General features: G+C 44.0%; 1 protein-coding gene across 2 annotated transcripts in view; it reads left to right on the forward strand.

Moving 5' to 3' along the window:
• Window positions 1-12,892: 12,892 nt before the first annotated feature.
• Window positions 12,893-17,159, forward strand: part of PARP14 (poly(ADP-ribose) polymerase family member 14) — a 45,352-nt gene continuing 41,085 nt past the window's right edge. For both annotated transcript variants that reach the window (XM_070466064.1, XM_020912783.2), the window contains exon 1: window positions 12,893-13,364. In XM_070466064.1, coding sequence (XP_070322165.1) covers window positions 13,172-13,364 — 193 coding nt within the window. In that variant the 5' untranslated portion in view covers window positions 12,893-13,171. The remainder of the gene's footprint in view (window positions 13,365-17,159) is intronic.

The following is a 17,159-nucleotide window of genomic DNA, read 5'->3' on the forward strand; positions in this document are numbered from 1 at the left end:
AGTAAAAGTAGGCTGCAGGTTTCACGTCTTCTCTCCTAAGAAAGCATACATAGTAACCTATTAGAGTACACTTGTCCCTCCTTGCTCCAAAAGTTTTTGTTTCACCTTTCCAGCATTAGAACTGGATTACCCAGATGGCTCACTGCTGCTGCTGCTGCTGCTAAGTCGCTTCAGTTGTGTCTGACTCTGCGTGACCCCATAGACGGAAGCCCATCAGGCTGCCCCGTCCCTGGGATTCTCCAGGCAAGAACACTGGAGTGGGTTGCCATTTCTTCTCCAGTGCATGAAAATGAAAAGTGAAAGTGAAGTTACTCAGTCGTGTCTGACTCTTAGCGACCCCATGGACTGCAGCCTACCAGGCTCCTCCCTCCATGGGATTTTCCAGGCAAGAGTACTGGAGTGGGGTGCCATTGCCTTCTCTGAGATGGCTCACTAGGCATTGACAAATCAGGTCACCTTTGTCTCCAAATTAAAAAAAAAGAATTATGAATAATATTGAGATATTTGATGTTTCCCTAAAGATAGTTTCTGCACCCTATTTCAGTATGTGGGATTTTCCCCTAAGCAATCCAACACCAGCTGAGTGTCCTTCAATTCAACACAAATCTGACACTATCCATCTGGAGATAGCATCAGATTCCACAGGTAAGGACTCAGTCTCCCAAGACTGTCCTCCATTTCAGGTGCCAATTACAAGTCTAGATTGTTCCTGTGCTTCTGACTAAATGGCTACAAAATCAGAGGTTCCCACAACCCCCTCCTTAGGCTCAATTAATTTGCTAGAGCAGCTCACTGAAGTCAGGAATCCAGGTTACTCACTAGATTACCATCTACTATAAAATGATATAACTCAGAAACAGCCAGATGGAAGAAATTTTGTTGTTCAGTTGCTCAGTCATGTCCAATTCTTTGCGACCCCAAGGACTGCAGCCCTCCAGGGTCCTCTGTCCTTCACCATCTCCTAGAGTTTGTTCAAACTTATGTCCATTGTGTGGGTGATGGAAGAGATGCATAGGGGGAAAGGTCATGGAACTTCCATGCCCTCTCTAGGTGGACCACAAAACTGAGCAGAACACCGTAGGGTCCTCTTGGGTACAAAAGCCTTCCCATGTCCCCTATTTCTTGTTTGTAGGGACAACATTTCAGCCTCCCAGATCTTCCCTGTGTTCCTAAGGGAAGGTTCAAACAGTTGCTAATTAGAGTGAGAGAATGCAGAAACAAAGGAAAAGAGGTCAAGAAACAGTTGTGCAGTGACGGTCAGGGTCCTGGTTCCTCCTCAAGGGATACACATAAGAATCTGATGCATACCTCTATCCACAAAGTAATCAATAAACAATCTATAATAGGAATAGAAAAGAGTTTTATTTGAGCCAAACCGTGGAATATAGGCCAGAATACAACCCCTCAGATAACACTGAGACTTGCTCAGGAGAAGCATGGTTTTCAGGACATAAATTTAAAACGGTATCTCTCCTCTGTCTACCAGGAAGAACAAAGCTTAATCACTGGAAACAACTTTAGACCCATAGCAGCCTAGAGATAGCACTGGAAAAGTCCGCACAACAAATTCTACTAACTGGTCTTTGTCTACCACTAGTTTCCCCATGCATTTGCCTTCCCACGGACTCAATGTCCTTTTCCTTTGACTTATCACTCCTTACCACTCCTCTAAAAATTTATTGTTCCTCTGCTAAGATGCTGTATAAGCTCAAGTTCTAACCAAATCTTTGAAATTCTCATCTCTAGGTACTCCCATGTGTTACGTGTGTGATGCACATGTTAGTAAACTTCTGTTTGCTTTTCTCTTGTTAATCTGTAGTTCATCAGTCCTATTTACAGGGCTCTAGGCAGAGAACCTCAGATGGGTAGAGGAAGAGATTTTTCCTCCCCTAATAGAAGTATGTCAAATAAGTAAATTTTAAAGGTGTTAGCTAAAGCTCCTGTGCGTACTTGTATGTTTAGTCGCTCAGTCATGTCCGACTCTTTGTGACCCCATAGCTCCTCGGTCCATAGGATTCTCCAGGCAAGAATACTGGAGTGGGCTGCCATTCCCTTCTCCAGAGGATCTCCCTGACCTCAGGATCAAACTCAGGTCTCCTGCATTGCAGGTAGATTCTTTACCATCTGAGCCACCAGGGAAGTCCAAAGCTCCTACAGTATATATACAAATGTACATAATAGGCATATATCTGTGTGTGTGTATGTATACAATATAAATACATGGTATATAAATGTATCAAGACAAGCAAATTTAACATTGTACACCTTAAACTTACATGATGTTGTTGGTCAATTATATCTCAATTTAAATTTGTTTGTTTGTTTTAAAATATAAGAAGAAGGGGGACTTCCCTGGCAATCCAGTGGTTAAGAATCTGTGTTTTCAAGGCAAATTTGATTGGGTAGTCAATTTGGGTTTGATTGAGTAACAGACCCCCCGTGCTGCATGGCACAGCCAAAAATAAATAAATAAAATATAAGAAAAAACAAAACGTTTAAGGGGAAATGAACTTTTTTTCAAGTGAGATGAATTAGCCAGTGACAGCCAGCGCTCATACCTAAAGCAAACAGAAAATTGAAACACAATAGAGAAATCGTTTATTTTAAGGTAAAAGAGAGCTGCTAAGTCAAGAAGAACTGGAGAGGCTGAGACTCCAGAAAGGGAGAATTTTGAAGAGGGAGGGCTGAGTGTTGCAGCCACTTCACCCAGGTGTTAGTTGCTGATTCTGGGCATGGGCCCGAGGCTGATAATTCCATGTCTCACATCCAGGGAAGACCACTGCTATGAAACAGACCAGCAGAGCTATGGGAGATCTGGGAGGTTCCTTTAGGGCATCTGTTAAATTCTGGGGATGCATGAGTCAAGAGTTCTAAAAACAGAAGCAGAAAGCCTCTGAAGCAGGACAGAGCCTTCCAAAATCTTGTGAGACAAGGATTAGAATTTTGGACTCACCAGGGAGATTTCTGCTGAAAATCCTGAAAAGACAAGAGCAAAACTGAGGTAGACTGAACCATACCAGAGCATAACGCAGTCTCAACTCAGCATAGGACATTGGATTCGGGTGACCAGCCACTGATTAGAAACAAAATGCTTCATAGAATTAATGTAATTTTGGTTTTATGTTGAAATATAAATGGGAAAGAATACCAAGGAGTATTCTAGATTCAAAGGGACTTATGAGAAGAATTTGTCCTAGCAGACATTGAAATCTATCAGCAACCAATTTGACACTCTTGGTATAAGAGAATATCAATAATGAGAATATTAAAATGACTCACACTTTCCCCAATACTCTCCAAAAAATTCCAGGTAGAATGAAAGTTAAATACTTAAAAGCCAAAACAAATGCACTCTCATGAATGTGAACAGACGAGCACTAGGGGAAATCATTTTTTGACTTTTGATGGAATAGAAATGAAAAAAAGATGGACAGGTTCATTACTCAGATAGTTATAGCTTTGATGGAATGAACATCAATAAAGCTAAGATCTTAAAAATCCAGAGAAATGGAGAAAATATTTGCACATAAAAGTTCAATAACTGAAAAGTATAAAGAGCACAAATAGATGGGCAAAAATACTAACTGCCCATCCAACAAATGATTAAAATTCAATCATACAAGAAGAAACATGATCTTAAATCATGATTTTAAAACTATGCAGCCAACTTTGTTGGTAAAATAGCTGTAAAATGCACCTACTGTGAAGTTTCATTTTGTACCTAAAAATAGAACAAGAAAAACTTCTGAAAAGTGATAAAACTCAAAGCCTGCAAGCCTTGAGGAAAGCAGATATCATGCATTAATGACAGCAATATAAAGGAAGCCAGTCTTTCTGAAGGGTAAAATGGCACTTTATTGAAAGAATCATAAATATGTTCCAGCCCCCCATCCCATTAAGTAATGGAATTTATCCTGAGGAAATAATGTTTAATAAAAAAACAAAAGTAGACATATACAATGTTTGTTTTATGATATTAAAATACCAAAAGAAGCTAAGATCCCAACAGTGCTGAAATATAGAAACTATTTGTGGTATATCAAAATAATATGTATACTCTAGTGATAAACTGAAGATATAAATATGGTGCAGGAAATAGGAGACATTTGGTTAAATCATGTGACATTAAAGGAATAATACCTAATTATGTATGTGCTGTGTGTTAAGTAACTTCAATCATGTCCAACTCTTGGTGAGCCTATGGACTGTAACCTGCCAGGCTCCTCTGTATTGGATACTGGGGTGGGTTGCCATCTCCTCCTCCAGGGGATCTTATCCACTCAAGTCTTGAACCCACATCTCCTTCATTGGCAGAGAGATTCTTTACCAGTGAGCCACCTGGGAGCCCAAATAAATGATTCTTGTCATTTTCCTTGTACGTTTTCTGGAATATGCATGGAAACAGGATCTCTTGGGCAGGATACAACACCAGCTAAGAAAGAAACAAAGGAAGCTCAATTGCTTTTCAGCTCAAAAGAAGGTTTGGTGTATTCAGTGGCTTTCAAATATGTTGGCAAGTTCTTATAAATACTCCTCCTATGAGGGAGTCGGGTCTATTTCTCCTTTTCCTGAATGTGAGATGGCTTTAGAGACTCGCTTTGACTCACTTCTAATGAATAGAATGCTGGAAAGGAGACACTGCATAACTTGAGGGCTAAGTCATAAAACATGGTACAACATTGGTCTCTCTCTTCTCTCTTTCTCTTTCCCTCCTTGTCCTTCTCTACATGCCTTAGGAGCTAAACTGCCACATTAGAAGCCCAGTGATCCTGAAGCTGCCAGGCTGGAGAGACCACGTAATGAGACCACATGTTCATGGTGATGCCAGAGAAGCCTGTTTTTTCAGTTGTCCCAGCCTAGGCACCAGAACTGTGTGAATAAAACAGCCTTTGAGATGACTCCAGCCTCACCGACAGTCTGACCACAATCATATGAGAGACCTTGATGAAGACTGTCTACCTGAGACCAGAATCTTGAGAGATGATAGTAACACATGATTGTCATTGTTTTATATCACTATATTTTGGGGAGGGTTATCAAACAGCAAAAGATAAATAGAATAACGTACTCAGCACTCACTGTGCCAAGAATTTTTAAAAGTTAGGTTCATTGCTGAATATAAAAATAGAATAATTTTTTAGTCACACTGCACAGCTTGTGGGATCTTAGTCCCCTGATCAGGGATTGAACCTGGGCACTCAGAAGTAAAAGTGCTGAGTCCTAACCTCTGGATCACCAGGTAATCCTCAAGAGAGTAACACAGATTGAAATTTATTTACATTCGTGCCTTGATTTCCCTGGTTATGTCAATTGGGGAAGATGAATATGGAAGATAGAGATTTTTTATTTATTTTAATTCAGGTGTATAACTGACTGACAGAAACAAAAAATTTACCAAACCTCTTCCACGGAACAAAGACTTCTAGAATGTAAGGCTTTTAACATACACACCTTCTTGTATGTTGACTAACTCACAAAACTGTACTTTCAGACCAATGATAATGTAATATCCAAATACCTTGAATTTGATACTGGAAGGAGGAAGGACACTGCTGATTTCTTCAGAAGGCTCTCTAGTTAGACTAAGAAAGACAATGGATTGAGCAGATGGCTCTTGTTCACAATTGCTGATCTGCCTTCATTCACTGGAATGAAAAGATGCTTCAAAATGTCATACCCAATCATGTATGTGTGTGTGTGTGTTAGTCACTCAGTTTTGTCTGACTCTTTGCGACCCCATGGACTGGTCAGGATCCTCTGTCCATGGAATTCTCCAGACAAGAATACTGGAGTGGGTTGCCATTCCCTTCGCCAGAGGAACCCCAGTCTTCTGCATTGCAGGCAGATTCTTTACCAAGCCACCAGGGAAGGAAATGGCAACCCAGTCCAGTATTCTTGTCTGGTGAATTCCATGGACAGAGGAGCCTGGCAGGCTATAGTCCATGGGGTCACAAAGAGTCAGACATGACTGGCACTACTAACGCTTACTTCTGTCTGATGGTCTACACCTGTAAATTGCAGTTCTCAATTACATGCTTTCCTTATTTAAAGCCAGAAGTAGCCATATTTACTCATAAAGTTAAGTGAATGAAAACTTTGTGGTTTATAAAGAAGACAAAGGATAGACTTTAAAGGGCTAAAATCCACTATTAGCCATTTCCATATAACTGATACAACCTTGGAGCAAGAGCTGGTAACGATTATTTCCAGTTCATTTTCTTCTTTTTCTCTTTCTCTTTCTTCTTCTTCTTTTTTTTTTTTTTGGCCACACTTTGTGGCTTGTCGGATCTTAGTTCCCTGACCATGGATCGACCCCAGGTCCAGTGGTGAAAGTACCAAGTGTCAACCACTGGACCGCCACGGTACACACTGGACCTGCCAGTGTATTTTCTAGGGAGCCCCAGAAGGAAGCCTTCAACTCACCTCTCATCACCCTCTCCCTACCTCCCCCATCAAACAAAGGATGGGATGCAGCTCAAGCAGTGCTTAGTGGGGAAATTATAACATCATAACATTAATGCTTATAATAAAAAAAAGAAGGGTCTCAAGTCAATGGTATAAATTTCTGTCTTAAGAAACTAGAAAAAGAGCCAGATTAACCTAAAACAAACCAAAGAAAGACAATAATAGAGATAAAAGAAGAAAGCAATGCAATCAAAAATATAGAAAGAGTAGAAGGAAAAAAAATCAATAAATCTGCAAGCCAGATCTTTGAAAATATCAATAAATTAATAGGCCTTTCTTTTTTACTATATAACAGCATAATTGAAGCATATAAAGTCAAACAGTATGTGATACTGGTTATATATTTATCTTTTTATCTTATATAACCCTGAAAATAAATTTTACTGGCAAGTACTATTAAATTTATTTTTTAAAGATGAGAAAACCAAGATTTGTAGATTTTTATTAATTTGTCCAAGGTCACATAGCTGGTAAAATACAGAATAAGTCTTTAACCCAAACCTGTCTGACCCAGGCCTCAATTATCATATTGCCCTAACTATCAGGATCTTGAAGAGGATACAAGGGTGTCTATCCAGACACCATTTTAGGAATAACTAACCTTTCTCTCAGTTGCTAGAAACATCTGCTGCTGACAGGTCGCAGCTGCATCCTTCACTGGAAGTTCATTTGAGCCTGCAGAGAACCGCCTCTGCCAAGACTGGGTGATGTTTTCAGTTGTAGACAACTGAATATAAAACTAAAAGAAGTTTTAACAACAAGGACATTTACTGACTCAGTAAGAAATCTGGAGGTAGGTAGTTCTAGGGCTGATTCTGTACCTCAGTTACGCCATCAAGGATCCAGCCTCTTTCTCTCCAATTTGCCATTCTCAGTATTTCTGAGGTGTTGGCCTTCATGGTTAAATGGCTGCAGTATCTCCCATCAACATATCCCATCTGACTGAGTGAGTGAGTTAGTGAAATTGCTCAGTTGTGTCCGACTCTTTGCAACCCCATGGACTGCCTACCATGGTAGGACAGCCTACCAGACTCCTTTGTCCATGGAATTTTCCAGGCAAGAGTACTGGAGTGGGTTGCTATTTCCTTCTCCAGGGGATCTTCCCGACCCAGGGATCAAACCTGGGTCTCCTGCATTGTTGGCAGACGCTTTACCATCTGAGCCACTAGGGAAGTCCCATTCCATCCGATTACATCCCAAAAAAGGAGGGAAAAGGGATTTCCCATTGTGTCTCTATATAAGGAGGGGGAAAAAAAGTATTTTCTAAAAGCAGAATTCCCTTTCTATCTCTTTGCCTAGAATGAATAAAATGGTCATCCCTAAACCAATTCTATGAGAAGAGAGTAAGATGAGTAAAGTTGACGTAGCCCAACCACGAGTCAAATGTGTGTCTGAAAGGGCATTTGCTTTACCTAAGCACTTTGCTCCTAACAAGGAAGGGGAGACTGCCTCTGAGAAAGCTGCCAACCTACTCAAAATGTCTGTAACACTTAGCAAGGACTAACTAAATTAAAGTGGTTATGCTGCTGCTAAGTCACTTCAGTTGTGTCCGACCCTATGCGACCCCATAGGCGGCAGCCCACCAGGCTCCCCCGTCCCTGGGATTCTCAAGGCAAAAACACTGGAGTGGGTTGCCATTTCCCTCTCCAATGTGTGAAAGTGAAAAGTGAAAAGTGATGTTACTCAGTCATATCCGACTCATAGCGACCCCATGAACTGCAGCCTACCAGGCTCCTCCATCCATGGGATTTTCCAGGCAAGAGTACTGGAGTGGGGTGCCATTGCCTTCTCCGAAAGTGGTTATAGTATAAGACAAAATGGACTTCAAGGCAATGAGAATTAATAAAGGAGAAAGTATAGCATACATTAATGACCAAAAGAAACACTTTACTTGGATGATATAAAAGTCTTGAACTGATGATATACCCTTAAATTAAGCAAAAGCAAAAGAAGATAAAGGAAAGATGGCAAAATTACAAGGGGAAATTAACATATCACCTACCACATGAGAGATCCCATTTCCCCACACCCTCACTACCACACTTTGCTATTTGAACCACATAAGTTAGAACTGTGGTGTTGGAGAAAACTCTTGAGAGTCCCTTGGACTGCAAAGAGATCCAACCAGTCCATCCTAAAGGAAATCAGTCCTGAATATTCATTGGAAGGACTGATGCTGAAGCTGAAGCTCCAATAATTTGGCCACCTGATGCGAAGAACTCACTCACCGGAAAAAGACTCTAATCCTGGGCAAGACTGAAGGTAGGAGAAAAAGGGGATGACAGAGGATGAGATGGTTGGATGGTATCACTGACTCAATGGACATGAGTTTGAGTAGGCTCTGGGAGTTGGTGATGGCCAGGTAAGCCTGGCGTGCTGCAGTCCATGGGGTCACAAAGAGTTGAACATGACTGAGCGACTAAACTTAAGTATATCCTCAGTGTATCCCTCACCAATCTGGCATGCATAGCTTAGCTTCACTGGTCTGGACATTCAAGTCAAGTGAAAGTCATTCGGCTGTGTCTGACTCTTCGAGACCCCATGGACTATACAGTCCAATTCTCCAGAATACTGGAGTGGGTAGCCTTTTCCTTCTCCAGGGTATCTTCCCAACCCAGGAATCGAAACCAGGTCTCCCATATTGCAGGAAGATTCTTTACCAGCTGAGCCACAGGGAAGCCCTTGATCTCCTTAAATGACTTTTATTTGGGGAAAATATACATTAGGAATTACTATACTGAGAGAGTGGGGGCATTGGAGACATCCCCTGTGTAAGTTTGAAGATGAAACTTCTACAAGGGACCAGAGAACAGGGAGTAAGTCTACCACCTGGTGTGTGTCCATCAGGTGACTCTCTTGAGGACTGAACTTGAAGAGGTAAAAGGCAGGGTAGCTTACCTCACTTCTCAGGTCACATCCTTTTTATGGAAGCAGTTTCGGGAGCAAAATGAGGCAAAGAGTTGGATATGAGGTGCTCACAACTCATTGATTCAGGACAGATGGGAACGCCACCCATTTCCCAGTGTATACTTCAGTGGGAGAAATGGGTGGCAGGGCAGGTGGGGAACTGTTGCTGGCTGGTAGAGAACTTGAAAGGAGGCTGATGTTAGGTTATAGAAGTTTGTAGAGAAGTTGAAAGTGGAAACTTAGATGAAGTGGAGAAAGGGAAGTTCAGCCCAAAATGCAGATATGGGTTGTTCTATTAAGATCATGTGTGACTCTCAGTTGGCAAGAGAAACAAAGAACAGCCATGTAAACGTGGCCACATCTCCGCTGGAGTCTGCTCTCGCCCAGGCCCTGACAGGATGCTTGCTTTCTTGGAAGGAAGTGAGTTTCAGGAAGCAAACACCCCATGGAGACAAAGAATTGAGAGAGAGTAAGCACACTGCTGGAGGGGGGAGGGTGTGGGTTCAACCAGCGGAAGTAGTCTAAACAACTGAGGAGAAAAGACAAAGTACTTCAGGGGCCAATGATGCTTGCAAGTTGTTACTCTTAGAATTATTTTTCTCTTTGGCTTTTAACACCTGACATCCTGATCCCTCTGATAGATTCTTTCCAGTGACGATACAGAAGGAACACTGAGCAGACCGTGTGTGACAAAATACACTGCTAATAATTAAAACAATTCTTGAAAAAAAAATCCAGAAATGGCTTGCCACAACTTCTACTACAGTTTCAGTTTCACTCTGATTTTACTTTTTGTAAAAAGATGGTGTAAGGAAAAGGATAAAGCTGTTTGCCCAGTTCTGGATTCCCAAACTGGTTAGAGGAGGGTGCTAATTTGAGCTGTGGTTTGGAATGAAAGGTGCCAATGCCCTGAAAGGAAACAGTCACCAGTGTGTTGCAGGAAGAGGGACCCATTCCAGGACCCGAAACTGGGCTCTTGTCTAACACTTGGAAATGAATTGTCCGAGGAAACACATGTGCTGACAAAGCAAGAGATTTTATTGGGAAAGGGTGCCTGGGCAGAGAGCAGTAGGGTAAGGGAACCCAGGAGAACTGCTCTGCCACGTGGCTCAAAGTCTCAGGGGTTTCATGGTGATGGGATTAGTCTTTCCGGGTTGTCTTTAACCAATCCTTCTGACTCAGAGTCCTTCCTGGTGGTGCACACCTTGTTCAGCCAAGATGGATGCCAGAGAGAAGGATTCTGGGAGGTGGTTGGACATGTGGTGTCTCCTTTTGACCTTTCCTGAACTCTTCTGGTTGGTGGTGGATTATTAGTTCTGTGTTCCTTACCAGAACCTCCCATGGTAAAACAGCTCATGCAAATAGATACTATGGTGACTGGCCAAGGTGGGCAGTTTCACTCAGCGTGCTTCTCCTAATGACTGTGTGCCTGAAAGCCCTGAGAGGCCCTTCTGCGTACTCCCCACTTCCTCCTACTGGGGTCCAGGATGGTTTGGACTGGATGACAAGCGCCACCTGCAGGAGGAAAGCTGAAAGTAGGAGAAAATATCTGAATACTGTTTAGCATTACTATGGATCAGAAATAAAAGCCCTGTAACGGTAAAGAATCAGCCTGCAACTCAGCAGACCTGGGTTTGATCCTTGGGTACGGAAGATCACCTGGAGAAGGAAATGGCAACCCACTTCAGTATTCTTGCCTGGAGAATTCCATGGAGAGAGGAGCCTGGCAGGTTGCAGTCCGTAGGATCGAAAAGAGTCAACATGACTGAGCGACTAACACAAACTCTTTGGTCCGTCTCTGGTTCTCTTCCTGAAATTTAGTTTCATTATGATATGATACATGAGGTCCAGCCCTGCAGGGAATAGAAGCTCAACTTTTGGCAGATTCTAAGAGGCCTCATCACCTTCTTCACAGATAAAACAAAATCCATCAGGAGAGAATTTCCAGACCTTCCTATCAGCAGTCATTCAGAATCATCTACTTCTGTACTCCGTGTTTCTCTAGTGGCTCACTGGTAAAGAATCCAGTTGCCAACACAGGAGATGCAGGTTCAATCCCTGGGTCAGGAAGATCCCCTGGAGAAGGAAATGGCAATCCACTCCAGTATTTTGCCTGGAAAATCCCATGGACAGAGGAGCCTGGTGGGCTACAGTCCATGGGGTCACAAAGAATCAGACACGACTTAGCCACTAACAACAATTTAACTTCTGTACTCTAGCTCCTCCTTCCTGGTGCAGTAGGAAAAGGGTCCCCTCTTTGGGCTAGTGCCTCTAGGATTCCCTCCCGCCTTCTCCCACAACCTATGTCCTAGACCTTCCTTTTACTTTTCTAACAATATTTAAACATTTCTAAGATTCTTCAATTCCATCTTAAATATATTTTAAAAGCCAAAAAACAAAAATAACAATTCCCTGATCCTATAACCCTGTAAGCTGCTGTCTAACTTCTTCCCTTTCACAGTCACACATCCAGAAAGAGCTGACAACGCTTACTGTCTCCAATCCCTTCCCTTCCCTTCGGTCCTCTGTCCACTGCCCTCTGTTCCCTCCTCACCAGAAGACAGTGCTTACCAGGTCCTCAGAGTCCAATAGACATTTCTCTCACCTGATGTACTGGTTGTATTTGAATGATGATCCCTCCTTTGTATTTGAAATACTCCTTCACTACGGGTCAAGGTCAAGGATACACACAATCCTAGCCTCTCTCTCACCTTAATGCTCCCATTGGATAGATGCCACTTTTATCTAGTCAGTTGCTCAGGCCATGCATGGAGGAACAGGGAGTCATGCTTGAGTGTCTTCTCTTGTTGCCCACATCCTTCGGCAAGCCCAGTATCAATTTGGAACCCCAGCCCTTCTCAGTCCTCCTTGGCCAGCACCCTGGTCTCAGCCACCCTCATTTCCCACCTGACACTACAGCAGCCACTTGGCTGGCCCCCTGCCTCTACTCTGGTTACCTCAGAGCAGCTCAAGGGATCCCATACAAGCATATCACGCGGAACTCCCCTCTTGCCCAATGCCCAGGGTTATCTGTAATCATCCTTAGGCTTCAGGTTACATGTTTCCTCCCCATAAACCCTCCCTGAGCCCCCCATACCTAGGCTAGGAGGCCTGATTTGTTCTGGGAACACCTGCATATTCCTTCCAACAACACTTACTCCACTGTGTTCTAAGTCCTTGTGTCCCCATGGTTTCATGAGCTCAGTGAGGGCACAGACTGTGTCTGCCTGTCCAACCCATTCAGAGTGCATGGCACCTATAAAAATTTCTATTAAAAACAGCTGTTAATGTACTGTTCCCCTCATTTCTAAATATAGAATATTAACAGGTCAAGGAACAAAATGCAAAAGTAGGGAAGCAAGGTAAAATTCTGACAATTGTTGAAAGAAGGCTGAAAATGGGCCCCAAACATTCTAAAGAATCACAGTTTGTAAAATGGCGGCCTGGGGCAAAAATGAAGCTTTTTTTTTTTTTTTTTTGTACAAGGTCTAGTGACTCAGAGCGGCTGACTTCATCTGTGGCTTAGGTGAGTAGCAAATGGTGCCTGAGCTTAGGGTCGCGGGTATAAAGATGGAGGGAAGCCCCAAGGCGATGCCAGCTTCTGCCATGGTTCACGGATGAAAAAGTGAAGGATGGGAGGCGGAGTGAGGGAAATGGTGGTTTCTAGTCCAACTTGGGCCAGCCGTTTACAGCCAAAGGCAGAAACTAACGGCAGGAGGAGTGTTCTGGGAAACGAAAGCGAAAGAGGCTTAACAGCTGGTAGTCGGGGAGGAACCGGTAGTCCGAGCTGGGCCGGCAGATGAGGATGGCTGCGGCCGGCTCCTTCCCGCTGCTGGTCGAAGGGTCCTGGGGCTCCCAGCCCCCGAAGAACTTGAGCACCAAGTTGCAGATGTACTTCCAGAGCCGGAAGAGATCAGGAGGCGGGGAGTGTGAAGTCTGCCAGGTGCCGGGAAGCTCGAACCGCTTCCTGGTGCTCTTCTACCCGGACGACGGTGAGAGGGGCCAGGGGTGCGGGGGAGAGGGCAAGCTGGGCTCTTCTTCCAGGGAAATCTGGGGCTCGAGGGCACGGCGGGAGAATCCGCCCGGCTCGGCAGCCAGTATAGTTAAGCCCATGGGGTGCGAGGCGCAGAATAGACGAGGTGGTCGAGGTGGTCTAGGGCGCCGCAGTTCCGCCTGCGCTGCGCTTCCAGGCGCTGCAGGAGGTGCGGCAGCCAGCGCAGGTGAGTGAAATAAACATCAGTCACGGTGTGACTGAAGGGCTTTCCTGGTGGCTCAGAGGTTAAAGCGTCTGCCTCCAATGTGGGAGACTCGGGTTCGACCCCTGGGTTGGGAAGATCCCCTTGAGAAGGAAATGGTAACCCACTCCAGTATTCTTGCCTGGAGAATCCCATGGACGGAGAATCCCATGGACGGAGAATCCCATGGACGGAGGAGCCTGGTGGGCTACAGCCCACTGGGTTGCAAAGAGTCGGACGCGACTTCACTCACTCACGGTATGACTGAAGGGGGCTGCCAGAGAGCTGGTGGACATTTTACAGGGCTACATCGTGCAGTGGCATCGTGTGTTAATGGCGGAGTTGCAATGCCATTGTCTTCTTCCTATGAAAGCGGCAGTTCTGAAACTCCAGAGCTTCATGGGAACACAAGTTGAAGTAAGTGATCCAAAACAAGAAGAAGTGCTGAACTGCCGATGTCTAACCACCCTTGGACTTCCCTGGTCCAAGTATTAAAGAATCCACCTGCCAGTGCAGGAGATGTGGTTTGATCCCTGGGTGGGAAAGATCCCCTGGAGGAGGAAATGGCAACCCACTCCAGTATTTTTGCCTGGGAAATCCCATGGACAGAGGAGCCTGGAGGGCCCCAATAGTGCATGGGGTCGCAGAGAGTCGGACACAATGGAGCAACTGAACACAATTTGAAGGAAAGAGAGTCTCCTGGGAGAGTCACATCTAAACTGACTCCTTAGAGTGAATTCAGTTCTTGAGAGGTGAGATGTAGGCGAGGGCTGTTCAGATGGGAGCTGGTGGCAGTGCTGGGGGCAGGAGAACAAAGGCTCTCGAGGGAAGTGCCCAGCTCCCCGGGGGTAGCTTTGGTTTGAGGAGTGCATCCTGTCTTTATCCCTGTGCACATGCGAGTTCTGGAGACCAACATGAAAAGAACATGTGGGGTTTGGGCAATTTTATAAGATTACAAAGAGGATGCTTGTAATTTTAAAAATCTTAGGCCTTCTCATTAAACCTTTTTACAAAGAAGTGGGGTGCAAATTAAGACTAATAGAAAGTTGGGTTGAGATGAGAGAGGGCCTTGCATGATATGCTAAGGAGTATGAACTTTCCCCCACACGTAGGCAATGGAGGGCCATACACTTTTCAGGAGATAAATTTGGATGCAAATAATACAGTGATTTCTGTTGGGAGAGACCTTGGACATTAGATCTGAAGAAGATCATGCCATGTCCAAGTGAGGACCAGTGAGGCCTTGAATAAGGAAAGTTAGCATGGGGATGAAAGATGCATTCTTTCTACTGTTCTGGATCTTGTAGCTGATTCTACAGGAATAATAGGTGTTCACTTGATGGAGAGAGAGAGCCCCTGTGCTTTCTGTTATTTATTTACATTTTGGAAAAAAATTTATTTGCATTGCTTCCATTTTTCTACTGTAGTATTAGGACTTGACATAAGCATTATTCTTCTACCTCCTGTTTACAGTTCACTCAGAATATTACTGCAAATATAGTATATAATTTTTAAAAACTTATGGGGAACTGCAGTTTTTGTTTTTCTTTCCTCTTTACAGAGGAGATCTCAAAATCATCCAACTTAAATAAAAATTTATATGGACATTTTCTGTATCTCTTATTTTTTAGATGGGGAAGGAAGGAGTGATATTCTAAGTTGATTGAGTTTTCAGGGGGAAATTCCCTCCCCATAGGTAATTGAATGGGGCTTCCCTAATAGCTCAGTTGGTAAAGAATCTACCTGTAGTGCAGGAGACTCCAGTTTGCTTCCTGGGTTGGGAAGATCTGTTGGAGAAGGGATAGGCTACCCACTCCAGTATTCTTGGGTTTCCCTTGTGGCTCAGCTGATAAAGAATCTGCCTACAATGTGGGAGACCTGGGTTCGACCTCTGGGTTGGGAAGATCACCCGGAGAAGGGAAAGGCTACCTACTCCAGTATTCTGGCCTGGAGAATTCCATGGACTGTACAGTTCAGGGTCGCAAAGGGTTGAACACAACTGACTTTCACTTTCAAGCTTAGAGGCTTAGGAAGCCCTGAGAACAATTGGAATGCTCTAGGGCAGGGAAGGAATGGCAACCCACTCCAGTATTCTTGCCTGGAAAATCCCATGGACAGAGGAGCCTGGTGGGCTACAGTCCACAGGGTTGCAAGAGTTGGACACGACTGAACGACTTAACTAATTAAGGGCAGGGATGTAAAAATGAAAGAATAAAACCCCAAAATAGAAATGAATTCACAGGTGAATCCCTGTGAAGTGTGACAGAAGAGATGTGGGCATGGATCAGGAGACGAGCTTGACTCAGAGCCCTTAAAATAATGTCAAAAAGTTTTCCAAGGATTAATTTCACCAAGAAATGCTCTAAAGGGTATCTGTGCAATGTAAGTCTCCCCCCCCCCCAGCGCCCCCCGCCCCAGCGCCCCCCCCCCCACCCAGTGGGCCCCCCCCCCCCGCCTGCCCTTTAGGGACACTTCTTTCTTCTTTAGAATTCCATTATCCTCAAGAGTTGTCCTCAAATTGGGGCCACAGACCCCCTCCATCCAAATTGCAACAGGTTAACAGGCACATTTCCAACTTTGTCCTAGAGACTCAGGTACCCTGAGGATGGAGTGGGTGAGAATCTGCATGTTTAACCCCAATTCACTGAAGTTTGGGAGTTTCCAGGTGGTGCAATGGTAAAGAACCCACCTGCCAATGCAGGAGACATAAGAGACATGGGTTCAATCCCTGGGTCAGGAAGATCCCCTGGAAGAGGAAATGGCTGCCCACTCCAGTGTTCCTGCCTGGAGAATCCCATGGACAGAGGGGCCTGGTGGGCTATGGTCCATGGGTCGCAAAGAGTTGGACATGACTGAAATAACTTAGCACAGCATTAAAATTTGAGAATCCCTGTTGTTTTTTGATGACTCTGAACAAAAAGAAATGATTGTAGGAAATACAAACCTCATAAAAATACAAACAGCAAAAATATAATTGTGTGAAGATAATATCACTCTGTTCTAGTTCTCAAAGCAGAAATGATTTCAGTTTCCCTGCCTGATTTCTTCCTTCCTACCTCCCAGCCCACTTCCTCCCTTCCTCCACCCCTAGACTTCTCGAATGTCCCTCTTGCAGTACCCCTTGCACAGACACTCAAACTTAGTTCAACTCAAATCTTTGTATGGTCAAAGTTCTTAGGGAGTGGAAAGTCCCTATTCAGTTTTGGTTTCCTACCAGAGGAATGGCTTTCTCAACAGCACATGGTCAGGAGTTAGAAAACATCGAATGACTTACCCCATCATTGCCCCAAGGGCAGAGTTCTTCTCTCTCGGCAACACCCTCTGCACTCCACAACAGGAAATGGCCCCAACAGATGCAGGCCCATAGTGTAACACAGCTTGGGCGTTATCATTTACTTAAGAAGAATGAGCCCCAAAGCACTTCTCTGTAGAAATTAGTGGATAGGAAGCAAACTCTCTGGAAGCTCTATTGTTTTATATAATTGGCTGAATTTCTGGAAAGTCAAGTGTAAATTACCTTGTGAGATTTAAAATTCTGTTTCAGATGTGCAT

The sequence above is a fragment of the Odocoileus virginianus genome, chromosome 4 (assembly GCF_023699985.2).
Source record: "Odocoileus virginianus isolate 20LAN1187 ecotype Illinois chromosome 4, Ovbor_1.2, whole genome shotgun sequence".
Classification (NCBI taxonomy): Eukaryota; Metazoa; Chordata; class Mammalia; order Artiodactyla; family Cervidae; genus Odocoileus; species Odocoileus virginianus.